Source organism: Musa acuminata, chromosome BXJ1-9 (assembly GCF_036884655.1).
Source record: "Musa acuminata AAA Group cultivar baxijiao chromosome BXJ1-9, Cavendish_Baxijiao_AAA, whole genome shotgun sequence".
Lineage (NCBI taxonomy): Eukaryota > Viridiplantae > Streptophyta > Magnoliopsida > Zingiberales > Musaceae > Musa > Musa acuminata.
The window spans coordinates 8,059,108-8,070,756 of record NC_088335.1 but is presented as its reverse complement, the minus strand read 5'-3'; the positions used below and the strand labels follow the sequence as shown (position 1 = coordinate 8,070,756).

At 37.5% G+C, this 11,649-nt stretch overlaps 1 protein-coding gene across 1 annotated transcript; it reads left to right on the top strand.

The window, feature by feature from the left end:
* The first annotated feature begins 1,088 nt into the window (after nt 1–1,088).
* LOC135592950 (uncharacterized) lies at nt 1,089–2,323 on the top strand. The gene is made up of 2 exons (XM_065082702.1): nt 1,089–1,700; nt 2,147–2,323. The coding sequence occupies exons 1-2, from the start codon at nt 1,211–1,213 to the stop codon at nt 2,188–2,190; spliced, it is 534 nt and encodes a 177-aa protein (XP_064938774.1). The 5' UTR covers nt 1,089–1,210; the 3' UTR covers nt 2,191–2,323.
* Nucleotides 2,324–11,649: the final 9,326 nt, after the last annotated feature.

The following is an 11,649-nucleotide window of genomic DNA, read 5'->3' as shown; positions in this document are numbered from 1 at the left end:
TGCGGCTTGGAGCTCCCAACCAAAGAGTAAACAAATGACAGTGGCGGTCATGATAACAATGAACTTTCTTAAAATTAGATAGTTCCCTGTAGAAAGAAGGGTTATGGAGTAAGACAATGTTATCTTGGAATTGCCATTCGAGTGTACCTCTTGGGTAGGTGCTCAGATCAGGAGTAGCAACTTACTCGCAGATGTTATCAACCTTTCTTCAAAGAAGACACTGAATCGGTAAGAAATGGTATGTGCTGATGGAGGGAAAGGAAACAGAGGAGCGTATCTTCTGGAGCATGCAGTCGTCACCTAATTCAAGAACAAACAATGGCCTCTTTTCCTGGGCAACTCCCTATGCCAAAATCATTCATCTACCCGATGATTAGGAAATAAAGTTTATTCTTTACACATGAATGTCTCCCATCATGTGCATCCTTCGATCGTGATCTTCCTGGCGTTTTAGATCAGTATTTTTCTCGGTCCATCTGCATGAAGCAGATAAAATACTCCTTACAGCTCCTGCAGAGCTAATAATATAAAGTCAAGGCTGCCACTGCCACACTGTCTTCCCCTGATGCATTGATCTGCGTCCAAGATCCCCGTACTGGCAGAACCAGCGGCTGTGTTCTTCGTGACTAATCTCAATGGTAAGAAGGCATAATAGGTTATGGACTGAGGTAATCGGTTTCGGACAACAGGGTGTTTACATGAACCTGTGGCATTCAAGCCATTTGTTTGGTCCTTTGTCAATCCGAAGTGCCATTAGTTTCTTGGTTATCTTATACTAATAATAACAAGGGTTAGATGCAGCAATAAGCAAACTTTGACAGCTGCTGACAGGTATGGGCTACAAGGATGGTCGTACGTTTCTCTACAGTTACATCGATTAGTTGTTTCTTGCTAAATAGTCCAAATACATGTGATAACTTTTACATTATTTTATTTGATTGAGATACAAATTATATATATATATATATATATATATATATATATATATATATATATATATTTCAATTAGACCCATCAAAATGCCAATTTTAATCTTTTTAAGTTGTATTTAAGCAATTCCAAGGCATCCCTTTGCCTCCTTCCTTCCCTTCCCTTCCCTTCCCTTCAAGCCCATTTATTCCCCCTTCCCCTTCTAAATCTCTCCATCCATCTATAAACCGAACCCACCCTTAAAACCCTCTATCCGTCTACCTCATTCCCTTTCTCTCCAATGGAAAAGCTCGCACCTTTCTGTGTCATTTTGCCTTGGACAGCCTGCTTTGCCCTTCTCCCTCTCTTCCTCATGTTCTCGTTCTCCTCCGGGGCGTCCGGCGCCACCTCCATCCAGAACCTCCTCCAGAACCACGGCCTCCCTGGCGGACTCCTTCCCAATGCTGTGGAGTCCTTCTCCCATGATTCCTCCTCTGGCCTCCTGGATGTCCGCCTCGTCCGCCCCTGCTACGCCCGCTTCGACGACGGGCTCGCTTACTTCGAAAGCCAGGTGCGGGGCAACCTCAGCTACGGCGCGCTCCGCGGGGTGGTCGGGTGGTCGCAGGAGGAGCTCTTCTTGTGGCTCCCCGTCAAGGGCATCGTCGTCGCCGACCCGACCTCGGGCGTCATCCTCTTCGACATCGGCGTCGCCCGCAAGCGGCTCGCCGTCTCGGCCTTTGAGGAGCCGCCGGACTGCATCCCGGCGGAAGACGAAGCGGCGGCCGGAATAGGTGAGTTACAGAACTCAAGAAAGAAGCGATCTTGGCGGGCGTTTCACATCTTAATGGAATTATTATGGAGCTTCGATTTCTGTTTCCGTTTCGAATAGGAATGGTTGTATTTACTGCTGCTCTGCTTGATTTCCGCCCGATGCACATTTATTTCCTGGCCTTTTCGGTTCTTTATTCCAAATATTACATCTTCAAGTTTGATTTTTTTCCTCTTTAAATCTAGACAAAATGGATAGCTTGTTATAATTCAGTGATGAGATTTTCCACTTTTGACTCTCTCATATTGATCTTGTGTTTCGGTTTCTTAGTGTGCTTGCGTTTCTTGTGCAGTTCTTTTCCCTGTCTTGTTTGTTCCTTCCCTGTGTTACTGGCACGAATCAATATTCTTTACTGCACTCTTTTCTCCTTAACTTACGTTTCTTTTGTTTGCTTGCTTGGATTTGCAGGGCTCGTTGGCAGAAGAGAAGGATTCCTGCATCAGAGACAATAACTAGGACCATATAATATTCCTCTTCCTCTGTATTCAATATTCATCTCTCTCTCTCTCTCTCCCCTTTACTGAGACTTATGCTGTGCAGTACATGGAAAATGGTAAATGTTTTTAAAACGATTTTATTGCCTCTCGTTCTTCGTTCATCTCTCGAACCTGTTTCATCAATCGAGTACGTCTTGAGATGGTTTCGGTGAGGACGGTGAGCTGTGCCAGCTAAGCAATCTGTAGTAGGAGAAAGCTCTCCAATAAGACTTCAACATGTGGCTTGGCTGGTGATGACAAGGCATCAGCTGTCATTCATTATGGCATATTTGTCATGTTGCGTAACATGTTTGTCATTCATGTGCCCAATCGTGCTGGTGCAGGTCATGTGATGGGACTTCACATTTGATGTGTGCAATAATGCGCAATTCAGTGCTATAGTGACGTTTTATCTAGTCCTTACCCCATAGATCATCATCAAAATCTGCATGCAAGATATATATATATATATATATATATATATAATAATAATAATAATAATAATAATAATAATATTTGATCTGATAAAATCATCTTAGTATGATTAGTCAAATCATTAAATTTGATAGAAAAAAATTTTGTGTCCATTCATCATGTTCTTAAGTCCCTTTGAGATCTTAGGATGATCTTCCACAATAAATTTATAGATTCTTCGGTACTACTCTCTACAAAATTTGATCATTCTCGTCTTTTTTTGTGTAATAGGACTTTGTCATGTCTCTTCATGAATTTGGAAGATGTGAATTTTACATGAAGCACGCTAACATATCCTGACATTACATTCTTTGATGCGATAACTCGAAAACCACTAAATTGGCAGTATCATATTGTTTGTATTGATGTCTATATTATTTATATTTATTGTTCTCTTTTGTACATTTTTCAACATCTTCCATGAACATTTGCCTTTACCCTCACCGATATATTAAGTTTGACAAAGATATTGCAATAAAAACTTGTGTTGTTAGTTTAAATTAGCAATAGACAGCGGATGACATATTACTAAAGTTTTAAGAAAATATTCTAAACGTCAAAGGTTAGATGAGGATATGAATGTAAATTATTAGGAGAAAATAGCATTCACGGCTCAGTCAGTTCAATATGATCTGCACCCATATGCATAAAACTGGTTGAGATGTCTTTGAGGTGAGAATGTCGAGCTTTGGAGATGTCACTTGTATGAAGATAAAGGTCAGAAGAGATTTCTGAACCTAATCCCTCTTATTCTCAAGTTAATAACCCAAAATATAAGAGTGTGGATGTAAGTATCCCTCTTTTTCTTTATATTAAAAGTGAGCATTTGTACTTGATTTTAAAAGGTATCAAAGATGAGATATAAGAGTGTTCCCTCCTTTTTCTCTGTATTAAAAGTGAGCCTTTGTACCTGATTGTAAAATGTATGAAAGATGTTTACGATTGCTCTTATCATCATAAATTATGAGAATAAAGCATATGATTGTTTTTTTCATTATAAATGGTGAGAATAAAACTTACGATTATCTTTCCTGTCATAAATAATGAGAAGGAAGCTTTATCTTCTCTTTGCTCTTTGAGCATTACGTGACGGTAATGTGTTGGATGATTAATTGATAATGTATCCCCTATCGTTTATTCCCTCACCCCTTTGCCTCCAGAAAGCATGCTTTGATGCTCTTTTAAGAGGAGCTTGAAGTGTAGCATTTGGTTCATCTGACACATTAGGGGTATTCTAACTCATGCCTTAAGCGTATTTTGGCTTTCTGCCTCCGTCATGATGGATTTTTCTTCACTCAGTCGAGCTTTCTTGACTCACGCATATCGAGCATATTTTGTCTTATATTTTCATCGTGGTAGATTTCTTTTCAATGGATCAAGTTTTTTTTATTTACGTGCTTTAGATACATTTTATCTTGTGCCTAGATAATGATGGATTTCTATTTACGCATGTCATGTTTTCATAACTTATGTCTTAGGAACATTTTCCCTGTGCCTCCATTGTAATAAATTTCTCTTTATATAAGTCAGATTTTTTCGACTCATATGCTTTAAATATATTTTACTTTGTACTTTCGTTATAACAGATTTATGCACTTCTCAAGTCCTTCTTAGCATATTTCGAATTATTCATCTGACATGTTTCTAAATCATTAATCAATGTTTTTTGAATCCTTTGTTTGACCCATTTGAAGTCCGTAATTTGTTAGCTTCTCTTAGAAAGTATCCCAAAATGACACTTGTTTCAATCATGGAAGGAGAGAAATCGATTTCCTTCATATAAATCCCTATACATCTTAGATGTGAGGTCTATTCTTCTATTTGAGCCTCCAAAACCTCCAAAGCCTCAAAAACACTTGTTTCGTAGTCCTAGTGTCGATTCATCAATAAATCGATCTTCTACATTTTTGCTTTTTTGTCTCTTTAGGTCGAGATATCTCTCTTTTCTCATATAAATTTAACAATACGAGATTTAGGATTCTCGTATTTTACCTCGATAGCAATTAAGGTTCCATTTGATAATAGCCTCAACTCATTGCCTAAGCTGTCATCTTTCATTAGGCTAGTCTTCATGACTTGTTGTTTGTGTCATGTGTATCTGCCACTTTAATCCTTTATTTTGATATATCGGGATCTCATTTTGAATGTAGAAGCTCGATCGAACTGATAAAATTTTTCTTAAGTAATGAAGTTTCTTTTTCTTAATTTGCAACGATGGTATCTTAAAGGTAGACTCCATCACCGGTGTCTTGGGTTATGTAGATTGACATTTGTTATATGTATAGTTTTCCCCGACTTAATCTTGAGAAAAACCTTAGGGATAAAACTTTTTTAAGTATGTAATGTGTCATATTCTCGACATCATCACATCTTTATTATCCTGAGATGATATGTTTCATCTCAGAGGACCTTAGTGATTTGATATGACCCTTCATAGTTTAGCCTAACTTTTTTCGAGAGTTGATAGGGTTACTAACCTTAGTTTTGAGATGCATTAGGTCCCCTAATTTGACTCCTTAAAGGCGAACACTTCGATTATACAGCTTAACCATCATCTTTTTATATCTCAAGGGTCGTATATATGCTTTTGCTTAGACTTTGCTAATTATGTAAAGTTTAATTCAAAGTCCTTTTTCATAAGTTTTCTTATCAAAGTTCTTAACTTGAGGTGTCATGAAGGTTATCTTGGTGGTAGGATAATCTCAATACTAAACGTTAAGCTGAGTAGTGATTCTCCTAACCCAATCTTTTGTGTTATCCAAGAGACCTATAAGATGCTTGGTAGCTCATCTACTTAGGTACCCTTAGCCCTAACAACCTACTTCTTTATCCCATTAAGAATAGCTCGGTTGGTGACCTCGATAAGACCGTTGGTTTGAGGATGAGTTATCGAGCTGAACCTAAGTTAAATCTCGTAAGATTGACAAAACCTCCTAAATATTATATTGTTAAATTATGTCTCATTATCAATGATGAGAGTCCTTGGGATTCCAAAACAAGTGATGATATTTTTTTATATAAATTTTTTGATTTGCTTCTCGATGATCGATGCTAGTAGTTCAGCCTCTATCAATTTTATGAAATAGTCTACTCACATGATGAGGAACCTTCGTTGGCCTGAGGGTGGTGGAAATGGTCAGAGGAGATCCACCTCTCATTAGGCAAAGGGTCATTTGCAGTCGATCGAGCTTAGAGAGACTATTGGTTGATATTGCATCCGAGAAAACTTTTAACATCAACGGTCTATATAGGCATAGGTTATTATATCCTTGCACAATGTCAATTAGTAAAATCCTTTTCGAAGCACTTTGCAAGCTATAGTCTGTCCACCAATATGCTTCCCATAAATACCTTCATGTACCTTAGTAAGCACCTTCTTATCTTCTTAGGATGTCAGATATCTAAGGAGTGATTGACCAAAGAACTTGTAATATAGGCGATTGTTAATTATTTTATATCATGTTTGATGATGCTTATCTTTTTGGGTCGCTGTAGGGTTATTCAGGAGCATCACATCTCCTTTATAGCATATAATATTATTCATCCAACTTAATTCCCTCCTGACCATAGATACATCGTGTTTTTCAATAGTTCGAATCAATAGTGTTTCAACCATATGTTTGCTTTCCTTCGGAGCCCGAGTGGATGTTAGCTTGGTGAGTGCATTGGCTTTGATATTTTCTTCATGGGAGATCCATAACACATTTAGTTAGGAGAAATTGTGAGCTAATTTTCTGCATCTTAATAAGATACTTTGCTATGATTGTATCTTGGGCCTAATAGCTCCCTTTAACCTAGCTCACAACTAATTACGAGTTACTGAATACTATCAAGTCTTAAACTTGAAACTCCTGAGTGAGCTTGAGCTTTGAGATGAGTAATTCATATTCTACTTCATTGTTGGAGATCTTAAATTTGAATCGGAGGGCTCGTTCGTATATATATTTGTTTGGGTCATTCAGAATGCATCTAACACCATCTTTTTTTCAAGATGGCAAAGCTATCCATAACAATGTCCATACCGAGAGGGTGTACCTGTTGACCTCCGATGAGGGAATTAGCACTACGATAAAATCGACTAATACCTAGGTCTTAATTGCCGTCCTCGACATATATTGGATATTGAACTCAACCATTCTATTGACCATCTTAACAGTCATTCTAGGATATCACTTGTACAATAGGTGTAGATCTTCATTGTTATCAGTATCATTACAAATACGAGCCTCTCGATAGAGAAGTATGATTCTTCGGGCCCACTTAGGATATGATTAACATAGTAAATAGGCTTTTAAACTCCTGAGTCATCTTGAACCAACACCGAGCTAACATATGAGTTGGTGATAGCAAGAAAAAGACTTAAAGTTTTACCCAAGAAGGAGAGTTGTGGTAACCGAGCGAGATAGTATTTCAGATTTTTGAAAGCCTTTTGATATTCCTCGGTTCAAAGAAAACCTTTTGACTTCTTTAATGCTTAAAAGAAAGGTAGGCATTTATCGTATGATTGGAATAGGAATTGGCTAAGAATTATTATTCATCCTAGTAACTATTAGACTTCTCTTATCAACTAAGGAGGGCATATTTTTAGTATAGGTTGAAGTTTCTCAGGGTTTACATTGACTCCACTTTGATGAACAATAAATTCGAGAAACTTTTTTGAACTGATTTCAAAGGCACACTTAGTCGGATTGAGGTATATGTTAAACTTTTTTAAAACTTGAAATGTTTCTATTGGAAATTCCAAACAGAGCATCATAGATGTAGCAAAAAAACTGAAAAATAAAATCCTAGATTTCTCAAAAAATATCTTATCAATTATTGGTACGCCAAAAAACATAAAACTAAAAAATCCCATGTATCACGTGAGATATATTACTTGGAGAGATCATATATCCCTAAAAAATCCTAAATATGTGAGAGAGGATAAAAGAGATCAATTGTCCTCATCTCTAGCGATAGACCACATGGTAGATGGGCGACGATGCTCCTCAAATCACTGCACGTTCTTCCTCTCCACACATACCACGAATGCTACATCATGATCAAGAAGAAGCCGACCCTTCTTGCTATCCACATGCCCCAAACTAGGGTTATCGATTGAGGAGGAGAGGAGAAAAGAGGGCGGAGAATAAGAGGGGTAGCTAAGAGGAGACTAGCCTATACCATATTTTGGCCCCTCCTATTTATAGAGGTTCTTGTCACTTAACCCATATGAATCTTACCTTATTTGGTACTACATCTCTATCAAATTACCTAAGCCTCTTGGATTAGTAGATCTCTACATATTAATATCTTATTTATTCTTATTAGATCTAATCCACATGATCTAATAATTCAGGGGTTTATTGGATATCCAATAAGATGAGGACTTCAGTGGATATCCGAACCTCTATTTATCGCAACACCTACCATATTTTTATGACTCTCTAGGCCCAATATCAAGCTGATCATTAGTCATACATATCAGAACTCCTGCTAACTCAGTAACTTATTATCTACATAATAATTCACTTGACTCTTTAACTACATATGTGCTATGCTACTACATCATAGTCTTCAAACGATACAAGTGAATCTAATCTATTATATGTATTTATCCTCAATTACCATATATTTATAATATATTATCTATCTAATATTCAAGAGACTGTATATTGAGCATGGTGTTGTTAAGCTCATGTGGAATCTACTCGAGTCTTGCTTTAATCATATGCTCTCAGAAAACTCTTTCCCTTTCAATCTGAATGACCCTAATTAAGGATTTACTTGAATAAGATATAAGATATTTTTGTTATTACATCGAGAGAGGATGATTCTTTATCGACACTCAATTGCCCTCGTAAGGTTGGCTATTACTCTCGATTACCAGTTATACAAGATTTGAAACTTACAAACCTATAAGTCTAATATTAAAAAGTAAAGTATTTATACAGAACATCCTTTGTGTCTAAAGTCTAAGAACCAAATACAAAACTAGGACCACGAAATTAATGTCTAACAATGAGGTATCATCAACTATCTAACATTCTAGGAGTGACTCAATCAAAGAACTCATTCTCTAATAAGCATCTGTATTGTATTCTTAGTGTCTCTACACGAGCAACCATAAGACCAATCGTCTTCATCATATGGATGGGTATATAGTACACTGGTATATCTGGTTATCTCAATGTCTCTCTTGATGTCTCTCTCGAGTAACATATGATCGAGATTATTTAGGGTTTGTTTCTAAAAATGAATCAGTCTAATTATTATGATCTCATCACGATCTGATTCTTATTGCATAGATTCATATACATAATAATATATACAACATATAATGTAAAGTGATAAAATACCAATGAGAATAATAAGCAAAAGGATTGTGCAGCGTGTCACACGTCATCACTCATGTGATTGACTTGCAATGTACCTATTGTTGAATCTCATATTTTGATGATGAAACTAATTAATAAGTGTTTATGATTTGATCTATGTTTTGAGTGACGCAGGATGCTTCGATCAAGGAGAGACAATTAAAGCAGGAAGAATCATGTTGGGCCAAAGAAAAACAAGTCAGAAGATTGGACGCCGAGCCGAAGAATCGATCGACGTATTGAAAGAAGGCTTCGAGCCATGAGTTCGGGCATCGAGCTAAGAAGAGCGAATATTGTGCCAAGGAAATTGGAATTGCGGAGGTTAATTGGCCGATTGGGCAATAGGCCATAAGAGAGGACGATGCGCTGAACAATCGGATGAGACGTCGATGAACCAATGACATACCAGACAACATCTGATTAGCTTAGTATTAATTGTCTAGATCGAAGTATGTTTTTATGTGTGTAGGATTAACCATGATAGTAAGGCATAAGGCAAAATGAAGTCCCTAAGTCAAGAATGCGATTTCGTTGGGAGTTCGAGAGTTTGTCGGAAGTCCGGACGTTTGTTAGAAGTTCTACTAGAATTGATCAAGAAGTCCAGGAGCTTGCCAAAGAAGCTTATCAGAAATTGCTAAGAAGATCATTGTGAAGTCCAGGAGCTTACCGGGAGTCCGCTGGAACATTACCGAGAGATCGTCGGGAGTTCGCCGGAAGATCACCGGATGCTCGTCAAAAGAAAGCTAGACTTACGAACTTTGTTTAGCTTAGTAAATATCTTAAAATTTATAGTTAGCATATAATTGAGATTGGAATTGAGCCAACTTAATTAGGAGATAATTGGGCCCAAGTTTGGGCTGTGTTGGGCTAAGAGAAAGGCCTAAACAGTAACCAAACAGGTGAAACAATCGTGGCACAGTCTCTGAGACTATGTCAGGCGGTGGTACCGCCAGTCTGGGCGATGGTACTACCCAGACACAGTCTTCTAGGCAGTGATACTGCTAGACTGGGTGATGGTACCACCCAATGTCAGGCTGCAGGCGGTGGTACCGCCCAGTGTAGGTGGTGGTACCGCACGTACCCTGAAATTTTGGCTCTATTTTTGAAGCAATTTGGCGTCTATAAATACCCTAACTATTCCTACATGAAGAAGAAATAAAAGTGAATAAAAATTCTATGTTTCTAGATTTAAAAACCCTTGTAAAGTATAGAGTCCCTTCTCCTAAAATTTAGAGACTATTCTAAGGAAGAGTGTGAGGGAAGCTTTGCAAAAAGGGGGTGTAAAGGTTCTCTCCTAGGCCTAAAAAAGGAGAATAAAGTTGTAAGAAAGAGGTTGATCTTCATCTATTGAAGGAAGATCGTTAGTGGATGCTAGTGGCCTCGACGGAAGAGGAATCGGTGGAGTGGATTTAGGTCACGACGACCGAACCACTATAAAATTCTAGTTTGCATTTCTTTTGAGCAATTTACTTTAACTATAAACTACTTTACTTGCTTACTACTTTTAATACATTTATGAACATGTTTTCAAGTTAAGCATATTTCCGAGATCGGTTTTCAATGTACGGAAGAATTTTCAAAACTGACGTGATTTTACCGCTGCACTAATTCACCCCCCCCCCCTCCCCCCCCTCTTAGTACCGACTCATTCCTAACACCTATGACTAACAGTCTTGATTAAATCAGACAAATGTGAGTCAATTATTCTACTATTAACTATAATATCATTTAAATATACTTAAATGTTCCTTTTGAACATTTTATTTATCATCATTTGGTATGTTGTTCTTACATTTTTCAATTAAAATGACATGACTCGGTAGTAATACATGCCTTCGTGAGTGATAAAGGAAGTGTATTCCTGATCCTCTGGTGTCATCTTTATTTGATTATATTCTGAAAATACGTTTATAAAAATGAGAAGCTCATGACTCGAGGTTGCGTCAACCAATTGAACAATACGAAGAGGAGAATAATTGTCCTTCGGGTAAGTTTTATTGAAGTCAGTATAATCAACACACATCCTATAGCTACCATTAGACTTATTAACGAGTACAACAGTGGTGAACCACCGAGGGTATTACACCCGAATTTTAAATTTTACTTATAATAACTTATCTACCTTCTTGCTAATCATCTATTGGCAGTCAAGAGCAAACTTATGAGGATTTTATTTCACTTGTGATACCTTCGGTGAAATATTTAGATAATGTTGGGTTATATTTGGGTTGATTCCCGACATATCTTTTGATGACCATAGGAATACCTCAGCATTATCCTTAAGAAATTGATAAGTTATATATGTTTCTTCTTAGGAAATGTTACCCCAACTTCAACAACTTAATCAAGATGAGCTTTTAGGAGTGCCTTGATTAGATATTCCACTAGCTTTAGGTACGAGAGTGATTTGGTGAAATTTTGAGAGTCCATAGGCAATACCTCATATCATACTTTCTTCGATAGAGAGATCACCATAAGGTAGCATGGGTATGACTCTCTCAGGTTAGTTCACAGCTCTCTAATGTCTCCTCTCGTTGGAAGCTTTATCATCATTTGGTAAGTCGACACTATTGCTCTTAACTTATTCAGCACAGGCCATCCTATA